Raw genomic sequence first — 17,090 nt, 5'->3', positions numbered from 1 at the left:
GAAGCTAAACCCTCCCATGGGCAGCATCTCCGCGATTCCCATTGGTCGGCGGGGGGCTGGGGAAGTCAGGGGCAAAGGTCGTGCGAGTTATGTCGTGCCTGTCTCTTGCAGGTAACGTGGAGCCGGCGGGGCAGGGCGGGACTGGGACCGGGAGCGGCGGAGGCGGGTGTCCGTCCTGCCCCACGTGCTCACTGCTTTTCCGTGTCCTCTTATCCGCCCGCTCCATTCTCTCTGCTCCCGCCTGGGCTCGACGCGGCGCGGCGCCCCTGGGTTTCCCTGCCCCAGGAGGGCCGGGCAGGTCTGCCCCTTCGCCAGGGCCCTGCCACACCTTCAGGTTGAAGCTGGATAGCTCTAAGGCTGTTACACGTTTTCAAGCGCTGGCTTGGTGGCGCATTAGCTCCCTAAAGCCAGGGGCGTATTTATGGCACGATTATGGCTTTGCATGCCTGGCTGGTCTCAATGTATTGAACTGTTCTCCAGTGATCTACAGTACGTAATATATGTGATGCGTGGCCAGTCTGTGTTTATTGCGCAGTTCACCTGTGAGTTGAATAATACACATGATGTGTAGCAGGGGCCTAGTGGATCGGTGGTTCTCAGCCCAACCCAGGTTAGACTCAAGCCACCTTGGAGACTGCCAGCTCTTCGCTTTCACTCAGTCGTTGACTCACTTGCGTTGCAAAGAGCTCAGGAAGTCCACAGCTGGTCAAGCTGCCCCTAACACTGTGGATTCCTATTTGAAATCTCTGGCTTTGCCTTGTGAGTCGTGTTTACACACCTACCAGTGCTATCATTGCACCCTTGAAAGGATCTCAAAGCAACCCAAGGTGCCACAGCATCTTGATTGAGAATCACTGTTATAGGCAGACTAGATCAGAGATGTTTTTGTTAACAGCAGCTTCCTTCATCCAATGCTGAGGAAAATTGGTGAACTCTTGCGTAGAATATTCCCAAGCCTTTCTCAAGCTCCATACATTTTGCTGAGTTTCTACACAATCTATTACATTTCAGTTAATTGAGATATACCATTGACTTTGTATGGAGTAAGCGAAATAAAAACATATTTGTAAATCTATTGTTCTGTGTGGAATATTAAATACAAGGAACATACTAAAGGGCACACGCAAAATCTAGGTAGGAAATTAAGATAATCAATTAACTCTACTGATAACTGGGAGAAGCAGTGGGTTAGTATGCAACAGGCTTTCACCATAATGTTGCTCCTGGACCCTAATAATAGGTCCCTCCTATGAGGTTAGACAAACAATTAATAGAATTTATTCTTGCATGAACAGTCTCCCCTTGCTGTAAACTATGAAAACTGAGCATAGAAAGTAGGGTTCCTGTTTTAAATTTTATTGTTTTTTTTTTCTAGATTTAGAAAGACCTAAAATTTATACATGATCTGTGATACCACAAACACCCCAGTATGTCTTCTGAGAGATCCAGTAGATCTGTTTCATTCTGGGCACATTGTGAAAATATGTGCCCCTATGGTCCGTTATTCAAAGTAAGTAACTTCTCAGTCTTAACCACATATCATCAAAGCTTTTATCATGTAAATGCATTGTATTAAGTATAAAAATAGTATATTTATTTTTTAATTATTAATTTTTATACTTGGGGAAATATACTTCAGAACATGTTTGTTTATGTTATGGTACCAGGTAGATTACCCACTGTACCTGAGCTACATGGCCAAAAACACTTTAATTTAATTTTAAAACAACTTATTTGGGAGATCAATGCCTTTACTTGTGATTGTGTAATTGTGATTTTTTTCCCCAAGTCAAATGTTCTTATGCTACAGGTTGGCTTTCCGAACTTTGGTCAGGAAATACAATTGTGATTTGTGTTATACACCAATGATAGTTGCTGCTGACTTTGTCAGATCTGTTAAAGCTAGAGACAGTGAATTCACAACAAACCAAGGTATGTAGTACTCATTCTGTTGCATTTTCTTATGATTTTATGCAGTAATTGATTTTGAGTAAGTGAGGTCTAGCCCTCAACTTCAGAGGTATGTAATAAAACTTGGGTACACCACTCATGACCAATTTCAAACTCTCAAACTGTTCTAGGCATCCGTGGGTCCAACCTTTGATATTTGCACAAGTAGAGATGTTGAAAATTCTGATTGGTTCACAGGAAAATCAGGCCAACTAGACTGGTTAGCAGCACAAGCAGAGAAATCTCTGTTACCCCTTACTGCTGTTACTGTCTATCCATAACAGAGGCAGCCCCTGAACTTGTCATAGGGTGAAATTGTCTGCCAGTGACTTGGATTCTAACAGACACAAAAGAATAAATAGTGGAGACCAGGTATGAAATGCAGCAAATTTGGGAGACGGCATGAGAGGATGGCACAGAGGAAGCTTGTTGATGAAGACTGGAGCATTTGCAGGGTCCCTGTACTATGTACTAATGATAGCTGAAATGTAGTGGCTTATATGTTAGCAGCAGTGCAGATATTTTTGATGTTTAGTACTGATAATCCTCACAGATGCATTTCTCAGGTAGAACAGATCCATTACCTTTTCTGTATATACAGGTATTTTGAAGCACAAATATGCCCTCACATATTTGGCCTTCTTTAATAGTGACAATCCTATTTGTTGCTACTTGGAAGAAATGTAAGTGTTGCTTAAATGCTCATTTAGGATTGAGATGCCACAGTAGACACCTGTTTCAACAGTTCAAGAACCCTGTTTTTAAGGTCCCCTTATATTGTCTTTACCAGAGCATTCAAAAAATAAGAGAGCTTAAAAATGTTTTCTGTCTGTTTCTTGCCATTGATGTTAATTTTTCTTCTGTGAATAGAGTGGAATCCTAATATTGAAGTAAATATGTATGGAAAAACAATGCATTGCAGCACTAGTTATTGACAATGATATAATGTTAGAAACTTGTATTTAATGATGTTGAAAAAGTAAATATACAAATGTTGGACATTTTCCAGAAGTAACAAAATGTTCAGAACTTAGAATTCTCAAAGTATTACTTTTTCCAAAAAAAAAAATCTGATGCAGTTTGATCATAAAATTAGGTTTTTATGGAGTTTCAAGCTGATTTTCAAGAATTATGAAGGATAAGTGTCTTGTATAGTATGCATTACTATATTCTAAACAGCTCTTTATTTGACTAGGTGATCGCCCACTGATTGTTCAATTTGCTGCTAAAGAAGCACAGGTTTTATCAGATGCTGCCTGTATCGTCTGTCCCTTTGCAGATGGAATAGATTTAAACTGTGGTTGTCCTCAGAGGTAAATGCTTTAAAGAGGTTGGATGAATGTATGGAAAAAATAGGGAAAAATCAATGTAAAAATATCATTTCCCTTGGTGTCCAAATATTAATGAAATATTAATAATTCGGTGGCAGTCCTTATAGAGAGGTTTGATTTGTCTTCCTACTAAAGTACAGTGGAATCTAGGCACTGCTGCCAAGGTGCTGTTCTTTCCTTCTAGGTCAGGGGTGGACAAAATATGACCCATTGGCTAGTTCTGGGCCACCAAGCAATTCTATCTGGCCTGCAGCTGGTCCCTCAGCCCCTCCTGGCCCAGGTGCAGGCAGAAGCCAAGACCATGGGCATGCAGCAGGGTGGGGGAGACAGGGCAGCTGGATTTGGCTTCCTGGCAACCCCCACAGTGATGGCTCGTTCTTCCCACCTGCTGATGTCACTGTCTCCATTGCCTCCTGGCCCTACTGTCTGGCCATCCTAGCCCATCCACCATATAACCGCTGCCAGATGTGCTGGACGGCTGGTGGGGTCTTCATGGATCAATTACTGATCCCCCTCCAAGCTGGGTCAGCACCCCTCCCCCCCCAACAGCTCACCAAAACTTTTTTAATGACTTTCCAGCCCAGGTAATTGCCAACCCCTCAGCTAGGTTGAGTTTTGACTTAATATAGTGAATGGGCACCACCTAGTGGGCTACTATTAACAGTGCATTAACAAAGGCCCTAAAATGTGTGTATTCTAACTTCCCAGAGTGGGAGCTTTCTCACAAGTTGAAAAGTACATTAAGGGGAAACCATGTCAGTCACCAGAATGATACTGTTAGATCCTGATGCCTGGAAGACTTCGACAAAGAGCACCTTCTGAACTATCCCTTTTTGCATTAAGCTGTGACTGTGTAGTTCATTTGGTGATAAAAAAGCTTGTGTCTTTTGATTTTTTTGCATGTATATAATATATATAAAGTGCATACTATATATGTATGCATGTATTATACACACACACACATACTCATATATATGTGTTTGTATATATTACATTATATATTACATGCCCACACATATATATGCCTTACTTACCATCTTAATGACTATTCCTGTATATCACTTCCTGATCCAGTGGTAACCAACCTTTTGTCCCTGCAGGCCAGATGAGTGGTGCCAGGTCCATATGCAGGCTGGATCCAGCAGGTGCATAGCGTTGACCTGGCGCAGGTCTCTAGCCCCAGCCCTAGCCCCACATGCAGGGCTCTGCCATCTGACCTGCAGGACTTGGAAATTTGGCAGTGGGGGAGCAGTTGTCACTGTTCCCTCAATACCAAACTTCTGGAGCTGTGGGGAGTCCCATGGGCCCTGGCTCAGAGGCCAGAGAGTGAAAACCACTGCCCTAATCAGATTGAAAATAATCATGCTCAAGTAGAGACATCCATTAACTGGTTTGGTTGCATACCATTTATTTATAAGTGGTATTGGAAGTATTTAGTATGCAGCGTTTTTACGGAGTGAAAACATTAACTGGAAAATATAGGAAAGGAAAACTGAAAGCAAATTTATAATTAAATACAAGAATCTTAGTCTCCACCTTTCAACCCAGCTGCTTTGAAAATTGTCAGATTGGAAATTTCTGTCTGATCAAAAGTTATATTTAATATTCACAAGAGACAAAAGTTCTCAGTTTAAAAAAAAAGAGAGCACTGTTATCTTTTTAACTTAAAAATTCACCTGATAGAACAAATTACTTAAATATGTCAATAAATAGATGGAGCTGGATTTGGAAAAGGCTATATCTATCCTCACACGCATTTGAAGGCATAGTTTTCACTGTCAGTTTTAAAGGGAAGTCATTTCCACACAGATAAGAACCAAATTTGAATAGCTTATCCTCTTCTGTCATTGCTGCTTGAAAACAGTCCACACAACGCCATAAAGAAGATAAAATCTTAATAAAATTCACCTACAGTGGTTACATGGCCTGTATCACTGTAGTACCTGAGCACTTCACAAAATATTTATAAATCTTTACGAGGTTAGGAAAATCTTACCACTATTTTGCAGGAACTGAGTTAGAGTCAAGGACTTGCGCAAAGTTGCACAGGAAATCTGTGTTAGAACTAGAAACTGAACCTAGATTTCCTGATAGCTAGTGCTTTATCCAAAAGAACATCTTTCATCTATAGCCAGTACTATTTCTGCCTATTTCTGTGCGGATCAGATAATTCACAAGCAAGTAAAGAAAAAAACTGAAATGACCATTAGGTTGAGTTGTCTTGTTTTGCAAATGCACAATGCAGATTTCTTCTCTTTAATTTACAGGTGGGCAATGGCAGAAGGTTATGGTGCTTGTTTAATAAATAAACCAGAGCTAGTTCGAGATATGGTAAGACAAGTAAGAAATCAAGTGGAGAACCCCAGATTTTCAGTATCTATTAAAATAAGGTAAATTTAGGCCATTTCTACATCATGGTACAATGAAGAATTTTTCATGGTAAATATGTTAGATTTCCTGAAATGTGGTGATTGAGAATATACTTTTTGCCTGTAAGACACCCCTGAGATCTTTAACAACCCTAAAGGGCCAAGACATCCATTTGCACTCTCATCCAAAATGCATTTGGGGATTTGTAATCCCAATCTAACACAATTGCAATCAGCATAACTCTGAAACTCCTCTCCAGATATGCAGTAACATGCAAAGCGCAAGCATAAATTCAACAGTTCAGAATCCAATAAAGGTAAAATGATTGCAAACAAGTCGTATAGCTTGTACAAGCATATTGCCTGTTGTTTGCCAAGTAATCTTGTGAAAAAAGATTGGGCAAGATTAAAATATGGGTGGACACTCCCTAAGGAACACCAGTGGGGAACAGGAAGTGATGCTGAGTTAGTGGCATTCTTCCTCTGTGGGTACATCTACATGTGCACTTTACTGCAGAGCTGACTAATTACCTCTGCAGAAAAGCAACACTGCCTACATGCGCACCCATATTAAGGTGCAGTAAATTAATGAACTCCACTGTAGGATGTACTATCTGGGACAAGTAGTATCCTATGGCAGAGTCATTTAGTGCACCAAAATGCACATGTAGACAAAGTGACCAGGGCTAGCCAGGGCATGAAGGTGCTATAGAGTGGGGGCTGCCTGCCACCTAGCCCTGCACCATTGCACCCTGGTGCCTCAGCAAGTCCTTTTGCTGCCCAACGCTACCACCTGGAGCCCAGGGCTGACCCCCCCAGTCCCAAACAGCTGCGATACTGAGCACAAGTGAAGACACTGCACCCAGGAGCACCTGACTCCGGCATGAATTGCACCGTAGTTCTTTATTTCAGCTGGAGAGCCACTTAGTGAGTTTTGGGAACCTGTTGAGGACCACATCCATTTCTGCCTTGAGCGTGCTTCCTTGCATGCGCTGCCTTGCAAACGCTATCTCACATTGAAAATCAATGGAGAAAGTACCGAGCCTTGCTGGCCACCATTCTTAAGACTTCTAGGGTGTTTCCTGTCCATCGATAGTCTTGAGAGTGAAACTGCGGTTCTGAAGCATGAGTATCATAAAGCGGAGGATTGTGTTGCATGTGTAGATACACCCTGTTAGAACACAGTTAATGATGTATTATAGTATTAACGGCATTGCTCAGGTAAGGAGGCTGAATTTTGGATTAGATATAAAAAGTGGACCTTGACCAATTATAGTTGTTTGAAAATGTCATTGAATTCCTTGATAAACTTCAACTTGATCTAATCTGCCTGTTTGAATTCCCTCTTCAGTTTCAGGTGGAAAAAGATATCCTTCATTTCATGACTTCCTAAAAATGTGTGAGGTGTTGCTCTGTGTTATGTGACTTTTCAATGAATGAAATGATTCTGAGGTAGATTTTTCTTATCAGTTCATTAAATTTAGTTGAGAAGTAGTTTGGGATCTCTCGAAAAGAAATGTGAGAGAGAAATGGGAAAGTTTTCAGTGTAGTATAAAATTATGCAAAATACAAAGTTATTTAAAAAGTCTTTCAGTGTTTTGGCAAAAACTTGGCCCACTTTTAGTTTAGGGACTCAGTCTAATGTGACAGTACCAAATTGAGGGACATTAAAATAGTATATGTTAAACACACATGTCTTTTATAATGAATCTTCCAATGGTAATGTTCTCTCATTTGTACAGCTCTTATCAATTCTGCTATATACCAGATTTTTACACTGTTCAGCTATTTATTGGGTGATAATTCCATTCCTTGGAATTTTAGGATCCATGATGACCTAAAGAGAACTGTAGACCTCTGTCGAAAAGCAGAAGCAACTGGAGTTTCCTGGATTACAGTTCATGGAAGAAGTGTAGAAGAAAGACATCAGCCAGTACACTATGATGCAATCAAAATAATTAAACAAAACATATCTATACCTATTGTGGCTAATGGAGATATTAAATCATTAAAAGATGCAGAGAATGTTCATCATATGACAGGTGCAGATGGTAAGAATTCTGCATGCTTTTATGTATTTTTGGGAAATATGGTGGGGAATTAAATTTTTAAATATTTATTTTGTCTTTAGTAGAACCTATTTGGGTATTTTTTTATCTTTTCAAAAAGAGAGGAGCTTTCTTGGTTCCAATAGCTTAAGGTTTCATATGCAGGCATTCTTGTAATCATTTGAGTATCATGATGCATACCATTAATAAGAATCTCCAGGGCAATGCACAAGCCACCCATTTATTAAGCTGCTCCACCCCTTTAATGTAGCGGAAGTGCTGGGGAATTCTCTCCTTCCTTCTTGTGAAGTCCATGACCTGTGAAAAAAGGGTTCATAACCTTACTGAAAACCTTCCCTTGACAAATAACAGTTCTTTTTACTGCTGAAGGTAGGTATTGCAGCGGCTGACATCCATGAGCACATTCAGGAGGGATGTTAAGGGAGTGCAGCCACACTGCATTTGGCTCTGTGGCATGTGTGCCATGAAGTCTGGACAGTCATGTCCATGAAGCAGCTGCCAGAGTTTTACACATGCTGTGAGCTCACTGTGGGATCAGTGCAGACTCTGACTAGAGCCCTGGGTTTTCCATGACTCCAGGGGCTAGCATGTGAGCACAGCTCCATTTTTCTCCCACTGCTGAATTTAGTGGAGGATGGGAAGAGGAGGGCAAGAGAGGGCAAATGGTAGTGGCATTCTTTGGGGAAGGACTGTTTTTACAGTGCCTATCACAAAAGAGTCCTGTGCCAGGACTTGGTCATTAAACCGCTATGGAAATGAAACCAGTGTTTTGAGGAAGCAGACTTGATTTGACCTGCACAGCCTTGATCCTATTATAGTAGGTCTATAGTTGAAGAGAGAAGAGCAGCTCCATAACAAAAGATATGCGAGAGAAATTTAGTCTGCCTCCTTTGATGTTCAGTAGGAGCAAGAGGAGAAAATTGTGATTTCCTGTGCTATTACTCTACTACAAAAGGCCTTCCTCCCAAAATCAGCTGCAGAAAATGTATTGCTAGTAAAATACAAAAGAAAATGTTTTATAGATAAAAACTTTTAAAACCTGTTATGCCCCAGCTGACCTTCATTGATAACCAAAGTATAAAATTAAAGTCAATACTTTAAGAGGTATTATTCAAGAAATCCAGAAACTTGTATTAATTTTTTTTCCTGCTAGGCACCACACAAGTGCAACAATTTCTAGTATCATTGCACATTTCTAGAAGTAGAAACTAAGTAGTAAAGACTCCATGTAATAAAAGGTGACCTGATGTCAGTGGAGGGAAAGAGCTTTGTAACGCACATTGAATCATCCTGTCTCACTGCAGAATAATCAGTGCTTCTCTGATTTTATCTGGCTGATCGTTTTAGGATAAGTGCAGGTGCATCAAACCTGTACCAAAAGTACAGATACATACTAAATCAAAAGCCCAGTTTCTGGAAATAATAGCCTAAGTTTATCCATCATGTAAGTTTCCTTACACAAAAGAAAACTCTGGCATGTTCTTTCTTTTCCATCAGTCATGACTTGTGCTAAAGAGTCAGATTGTCCTTTATTTAACTAACAAAAGCAAAATTGTTGGAAGTTTAGTTTCAGTGAATAAAAGAACAGGGGAAAGAGAAAGCTGCTGTTTTGTTCATCCTGTGCATTATTTCAAAGTTTCTATCATGAAGAATGCCATTAAGGACACTGGATAGTTTGCACCACTAACTGCCACAGGCTGCCTTGTGCTTGGTTTGTTTAAGTTTTTCTTGGTGCAGGTACTGAATTTTAGCTTACCATTGTTCCCTAGGTAGCTGTTTATAAGCTTTCCAATAGATGTGGTGATGAGTGCTGTTTAAAGCCTTGTTTTAAAATTTGTACATTGATTCTTGTTTAAAATTTTCCATTTGAAGGTGTTATGGTGGCAAGGGGGCTCTTAGCCAATCCAGCCATGTTTGCAGGATTTGATGAGACACCCCTGAAGTGTATACAGGACTGGGTTGACATTGCTCTTGAACATGGGACTCCTTTTACATGTTTTCATCATCACTTGATGTACATGATGGAACGGATAACTTCAAAACAAGAAAAAAAGGTTTTTAATGTTTTATCAAGCACCCCAGCAGTTTTGGATTACCTTAGTGACCACTATGGAGTGTAAGAGCTTTTAAAGTATTTTAATAATATGAGTATCACATTTTATATTTCAGAATTGCTAATAAGTTGTCCTCATGCTTATATTTTATTTGTCAGCATCATATATAATACCAAAAGATTTTGTGCAGTGACACATTACTAAATGTTTGATCATATTTGATCATAATATGAACATATTTATAGTATTTTTATGTTAACTTTTGCTACTCAGGAAATAGCAACAACTTGAAAATAGCCTTTATATGGAGCTATTGCAGTGCATTACTATACATGGAGTTATGATGATATAAGCAAGTCCTTGTGGAAAAAACATTAATATATGAAGTACCAAAGTGTTTACAAGGACAGGTCCCAGCCCTGCAGCCTTGGTCATAAGAGATTTCTGCTTGGAGCAATAGGCCTAATGATAAGTAAGGGCAATAGGATCAGATGTAAAGGATATTAAATAGATTTGTTCTCTTATCTGTGAAAAGCTTAAGGTGTATTTTTCTGATGTACAGATAATTATGCTGTCATTTAAAGTTTAAACAGTGGAAAATGTTAGTGCCCAGAATATCAGGGCTTTGCACAGCTGCCTCTCTTTAGGTTCAGCTGTTTATTTTGGCAAATCTAAATGGGCCTTGAACTCAGCAGAGTTCCAGATTCCCCTGGCTATATGACTGAAATAAATTAAAACTATGTGTGTTTATCTTGTAATTTAAAGAACAGGCTAAATTCTATTTTCTACCCATTATAGGGCTAGCAGGGCAACTCTGTGCGCAGGGCAGCAACAGGTGACACAGTTCCAATGGCAGTGGTGCAGTCAGATGCTGCAGCAGTGGCAGTTATTTTTGTGCCCTTCTGCCCCCTCAACCAAAGTGTACCTGAGGCTTCTCTCCTCGTCACCCCCTTCAGTTATGCTACTGCCCCAGTAATTTAATATTTAAAGTAGAAGCTATGTGCATTTTCTGCTAAGTGATATCATAATTTTTAGTAATGAAGTCTCAATTGAGCAAGGGAATTAAGCATGCACTTCTATAGTACCACTGATTTTAAACATAGGAGTAGTCTTATTTTGAAGTTCTGTTGTGCTGAACAGGTACATGAAACTTAATGATTTGTTCAATATGTACTATGTACAGTATATATATGTTCATTAATAGAGTGTAATAAACACGTATATATATATATTTTATTTGAGAGATATAAATAAAAGGAACTGGATAATATTTATGAAACCGTATAAAGAAGCATAGGGTTTTAATCCGGTTAGCAAGAAGTAGTCTTTTGTAAGTCAGAAGACAGGCAAGACAACATGATTCTCTCAGCCAGGTTCTCACAATCCCATTTCTTTTAGTTGCTCAACAAAGCATTACTGTTACTTAGAAGTGTATTTATTCATAGGCACAATGTAATGAAAATTGGAACACAGGGATAACATTCCACACTATTGCAATGGTCTTGGTAGGGGAAACTTCACAAACTTTTCAGTCCAGTGTAATAAAGATTTTGATCCAAAATCATGCATTTCATATAGCATCTGGCTACACTGAAATTCTTACCAGTAATGCTTGCATTTTACTTAGTAATTTGACTTTCGTACATCTGGAAGTGACTGTATAAGAATATAAATAGCTGTTAATTTTCTAAACTATCTGTTTAATTTTGTATATGCTCCCAATTAATGTTTTTATTAAATGTGTCATAAATTTTAGGATATGACTCTGGTTTCCCTGCTCTTACCTTTTAAAGCAAACTTATTTTTATATGAGAATTTTCTTATATGGCAGCTTAAGAGACCGTTGTTTGCTGTTAATGTAGTATGTACCACCATTGGGATATTTAGGGAAGCGTTCTAAGAACATAGCACAGGGCAGTTCATCTCTCCTGACATGCACGTCATCCAATCCTCTTACATAAATTGATGGTGCTTCTTAAAAGCAGCCAGATTTTTTGCCCCACTACTCCTGTTGGGAAGTTGTTCCAGAATCTCACTGTTCTGATAGCTAGAAATCTTATTTCCAATCTAAATGTATTCATGGCCAGATTATACTATGTATTTTTATTGCACCATTACCATTTAGCTTATGTAGTTATTTTGTCCTCCTTGAGATTTATCACTATGATGTATTTATAGATGGCAGTCACATCCTCTCAGCCTTTATTTTACAAGCTAAGCACTTATCATATGATAGCTTCTCTATTTTCCTGTTCATTCTAGTAGCCCTTCCTTGCAACAGTTCCCATTCAAATTCATCTTTCTGGAACATGGGTAACCACAAATGTACAAAGTATTCCAGATGAGATCATGTGCAATGACATTATTTCCTTGTCTCTACTGGGAATACCTCAGCTGATGCATATTAGATCACCTTTGTCTTTTTCACATCTCCCAGTCATGCTGTGATCGGCTAGTACATGCAGGTCCTTCTCCATTGTTTCCAAGTATTGAGCTCCCAGTTTATATAAGAACCTCTTGCCCTTATTTCTTAAGACCATGACCTTGCATTTTATTCTATTTAATTTCATCCTGTTGTTATCACGGAAAATAATAGCACCTCTCTACTGTGCACTTGTTAGCCTTCATCTGGAGTACAGTGTGCAGTTCTCCATATCTTTTTAAAAATGTGGAACCCAGAAGTTAGAGAGGGTCCAGAGGCAGGCTTCAAAGATGACCAGGGGCTTGGAAAGCAAGTCCTACAAGGAGAGGCTGAAACAGCTAGGTATGGTCAGCTTGCGGAAAAGGTGCTTAAGAGGGGACACGATAACAGTCTTCAAATACTTGAAGGGCTGCCATAAAGAAGAGGGAAAAGCAACTTTTCTCTCTTGCTACAGAGAGGGTGTGGAACAATGGCCTGAAGTTGCAGCAAAGTAAGTTTAGATCAGATATCCAGAAAAAACTTCACTGTTAGAACAGTGAGGCAGTGGAATAGACTGCCTAAATAGGTTGTGAACTCTATATCACTGGAGGTGTTCAAGAAGAGTTTGGACAGCCACTGGTCAGGGATGTTGCCATGCCTATTTTCTACCATGGGTATTTCCCATGCTTCTGGGCTTTGCTAGTTGCTCCCACTCCCTCTCCACTTTCTCCCCACCTTTATCTGCTGTATGTCAGGGTGTTTTCAGGCCTTCCCAGAGGCCTGGGTGTTGGCTAAAGCTGAGGCTGAGGACTTTAACTGGGGTGAGCCAATTCTCTAGGAGCAAAGCCAGAGGTTCCTGGCTAGACAGTCTTGCCCCTCCACACAGGAGTCACCCAATCACCATATTTGGGGTCAGAAGGAATTTTACCTTATGCTCAGACTGGTACAGATGATGGGAGTTTTGTCTTCCTCAGTAGTGGGGGGTGTGGCCCTCTACCTGGGAACATTTTACAGTAGCAGGGCATTGGCTGCCATGGTTCCCCTGTTTTACCTGTAATATGTTAAGGTGTTAGGTTTATGTTGTGTCAGTGTTGCGGGTAGTCTTATGTAGTTTAGATTATGGATAGGGCCTGAGGGATAGGGATGATCCTGCCTCAGGTAGGGGGTTGGACTAGATGACCTCTGGAGGTCCCTTCTGGCCCTTCTTCTCTATGACTAATATTAGCTCCAGTCTTCAAGGTCATCCATTTCTTCTTGTATTATCCTCTGATCCTCCCCTTCTCCCACCTCCAATTTGACAGTCCCTCCTAACTTGGCATCATCAGAAAAAATAATGTGTACATACCTACTCTTTGTGTCAAGGTCATTAATAAAATATCAAACAAGATCAATTATAAGTCTGGCCCTAGAAGAACTTTATTAACAACCAGAAGTTACTTTATGAGTAAACTCCCTCCATCTCAATACTTCCCTTTAAACACTACATGTTGCTTTAGAGTTTCAACAGTTCATTTCCCACTTTACAATTCTTATATTAATTTCCATCTTCTCCAGTATCACTAATAATGTGCATTACTGAAGTCCAGCTAGATGAGAAATGATTTTTAGACCAGGGTATCCAACTGGTAGCCCATGAGGTATTAAGTTACAAAATGCAGGCTTGCCCCAAGTATCATTTCCCCCAGTGCTCCTGCTGCTGCCACAGGTCTCTGGGCTTTTTTCCTCTCCCCTCCAGCTTCTGCTTTCCTTGCAGGGGCCCACAGCCACTCAGAAGCTGAATAACCCAGTTACAGACAAAAGAAATACAATAATGCTATAAATAGGGACCTACCAAATTTGCAATTGCATGGTTTTTGCAGAAAGCATGAATATAGGTGGGCTCCATGAAAAATGATGGGCTCGCTGCAAAAAACAAAACCAAACTGTACCTACAAGCAGGGAAAAAGGTTGGGAAGCCCTGAAGTCTTGAGCAGGGGAGGGGGGAAGATGAGGGGGAACAGGGAGAGTAGACAGCAGGGAGGCTGCACAAGCAGTCACTTCCTCCCCCTCCTAACATCTATCCTCCTCATCCACTTACTGCATGGATTAATGGCTTCTCTGGGTTTAATCAGGGTAATTAAGCTGTGGTTTTGGGCCATCTGGCAATTTACTAGGAGAGGTGGGACTGCCAGGGCACCTCAGCCAATCAAAGGCATGGGGGGGGGGGGAAGCAAAAAATTGGCGGCCAGCCCTGGGATTTGCTGGTAAAATCAGGTGTCTGCTGCCTCAAATTCAGTATGCCCCTAGTTGTAGAGAAAGAGATCAGATTGGCCCCTCACAATTTGCTTTTAGTAAACCTTTGTTACATTTTTATCATTTTCTATGTCTTTAATCATAGAGTGAGGCTGGAAGGGTTGCCATGGGTTATCTAATCTAACCCCCTGCAAGTATGCAGTATTCACTGTTCCTAAACCATCCCAGAGAGATGTTTATCCAGCTTCCCCTACGATGCAAAAAAGTCTACAACTTCTTAGCAACTTGTTCAATTTTAGCCAGGCCAGGTTCTTTGAGGAGATGTGATATGTTTTATTAAACAAACTGAGTAGTTGGAAAAAGTTCTTAGCAAGCTTTCAGGTATAGGGAGTCTCTGCTGGTCTGAGACTTATACAGCACCCACCCCAAAAAAGACTCAGAGCAGCTTATAATAAAAGACAAAGTAACTTTAAAAAACCCAAAAGTGTTGAATTAAGGTTGTTTTGTTACATACTAACTCCCCCAAATTAAAAAATGTCATTATACGTTACCCACTCCTGCTCTTCTACCTTTCACCTAGGGGTATCTTTCTCCTACCCAGCCCAACCATGGTTCCTAACCTCCATCAGACAGAAGTGTTCTTCCCCTACTCCCTCCTATTGGGGAGTGCACCCCTGCCTCCCCACCCCCCAAGTCTGTACTCCCCTCTTCCATAGGGGGCTGTAGCTGTCCTTAAAAGCCATTCATCTTTCCCTTTCCCTTGATGAACAAAAGAATTACAACAAGAAATACCAAAAACCCCTTTGTCTCTACCTGTGTTGTTACCAAAGGGCAATGCCAACATGGCCTTCAGGAGCACCCAGGGAGGCTTGTAGGCTATGTAGGGGCTTTCTGGCCCTTTCTCCCCTCCAGCTGGTGGAGGCAGCCATAGTGATGTCTATGCTGGGCCTAGCCTTCTCCCTCTCTGGGCTGGCAACCAGCGGCAAGGGAGAAACAATGTTAGCAATCCCCACTGAGATGCAGAGTGTATCAGGAGCGGTCTTCCTCCCAAGGAGGCCTACAGGCTTAGTAGGGGCTGCAGGCTGGCAGTGGCTGAGTCCTTCACCCCTCCAGTGTGGGTAGCCATAGTAGTGCCTCCACTGGGCCCAACATCTGGCTCCTGGTTCATGTCCTCATTCCTTTTGACAACCCAGTCCCAACTTTCAAGTGTCTCATCCCAGTCTCCTTGCCCAAGTTCCAGTTTATCCTCTTGATTTCTGTCCCCCCTTCTCCCAGTGTCCTGTCTTCACTGAGCCACTTCTTTTTCTTCCTCCTGGCTTCCCATGTAGTTTCATAGTCCCCCTTCCCAGCCACTAGATGCAAGTCCAAGTTTCATTGCTAACCAGCCCTAATCTCCTCTTCCCCTCCCTACCTCCAGTCAGAGCATCCTTGCCTACTCCCAATCTTACCATTCCCCATCACACTTTCTGTACCTCCCCATCTCACTAAGCTCTACTAGTCCAATCTACCTTCCCTACTTCCACCTGGCTTTTCTTCTCTGCATTTGAATTAGATCTGTGGTCACCATCCTGGGGGTCCCGAACTACAGGTAGGTCCTGGAGCCTCTTTTGGTAGGTCCTGGGCTGGGGGGACAGCTGGGCATGTGTGCATATGCACACCTGCTGCCCCCAACCCCAACAGGTCAATCTGTAGGGGAGGCAAGGGGCAGGAGCCAGATCAAGGTCCCCGTGGTGAGCAACTGACCGTGCAGCCCAGCCTTGAGCAAGGGAAGGTAAGTGGGGCCCTAGCCCGGCGGTGTGGTGGGAGGATTGGGGCGGAGGGGCATCTCTGCAGGGGTGGAGGTGGCAGAAGCTGCTGCTGCTGTTCCTGCTCATCTCAGCAGCAGGGACATGAGTCCCTGCTGCTGAGCTGAGCTGCGCCCACAAATGGGGGTGCCCCCAGCCCAGCCAGGTCTGGGAAGATCTAGCCATCCAGGGGCATGTGGGGGGGCTCTGCCTCTGGGCAGAGGCCCTTGCCCTGCTCCCACCTGTGCTCGGGGTGCAGCAAGCAACCCGCAGCAGCAGCCACCTCATCCCAAGCACAGGTGGGGAGAGCACAGCCCTCGGGGCCTCTGCCAGGCTGCACCCAGCGGTGGGAGCCCCCCCGCAGATCATGGAGATTTCCAGACCCAGCTGGGCCGGGGCCTAATGCCACCTTCCTCTGGCTGCTGGGCGGGTGTGGCTCAGTGTAGCCACAGCCCAGAAGTGGGATCCGGCTCGGCCTGGGACACCCCACGGTCCAGGGGTGCGTGGGCCGGGGGAGGGTGCAGTAGATCCTGGAGTGACCTTTAGTCCCAAAAAGTGATCTTCACCATAAAAAGGTTGGAGACCACGGGGATGGAGGATCCCTCCTATGCGCCCACTTGGTCCCAGCCGAGGGGGCAGAGTTTCTTTCCGATACCCAGACTAGAAAACCGAGGGCTGTCACCACAAAGGAAGTCCTCCTGGGACTTCCCCGAGGCTGCCGGGTGGGCTCGCAGCACCCCCAGACCCGCCGGGGGAGGACAAGAGGGGGCGGGATGCTCCGTGGGGACAACCCCCCGCAGCGCTGGGACGCGGCAGAGACCATTTTTTGGCTCCCTTGCAGTGTCGTTCGCCCACTGCGGGCCCGGCCGCGGGGCGCCCGGGAGGCGCGGCGGGGCGGGG

At 42.6% G+C, this 17,090-nt stretch overlaps 1 protein-coding gene across 1 annotated transcript; it reads left to right on the top strand.

The window, feature by feature from the left end:
* The first annotated feature begins 54 nt into the window (after positions 1-54).
* Positions 55-9,957, top strand: DUS4L (dihydrouridine synthase 4 like). The gene is made up of 7 exons (XM_019543555.1): positions 55-111; positions 1,376-1,510; positions 1,811-1,932; positions 3,146-3,263; positions 5,549-5,671; positions 7,475-7,701; positions 9,592-9,957. The coding sequence occupies exons 2-7, from the start codon at positions 1,401-1,403 to the stop codon at positions 9,837-9,839; spliced, it is 948 nt and encodes a 315-aa protein (XP_019399100.1). The 5' UTR covers positions 55-111; positions 1,376-1,400; the 3' UTR covers positions 9,840-9,957.
* Positions 9,958-17,090: the final 7,133 nt, after the last annotated feature.

This window comes from Crocodylus porosus, unplaced genomic scaffold (genome assembly GCF_001723895.1).
Source record: "Crocodylus porosus isolate Cpor-Errol unplaced genomic scaffold, CroPor_comp1, whole genome shotgun sequence".
Lineage (NCBI taxonomy): Eukaryota > Metazoa > Chordata > Crocodylia > Crocodylidae > Crocodylus > Crocodylus porosus.
This window is presented reverse-complemented; position numbering and strand designations above follow the sequence as displayed.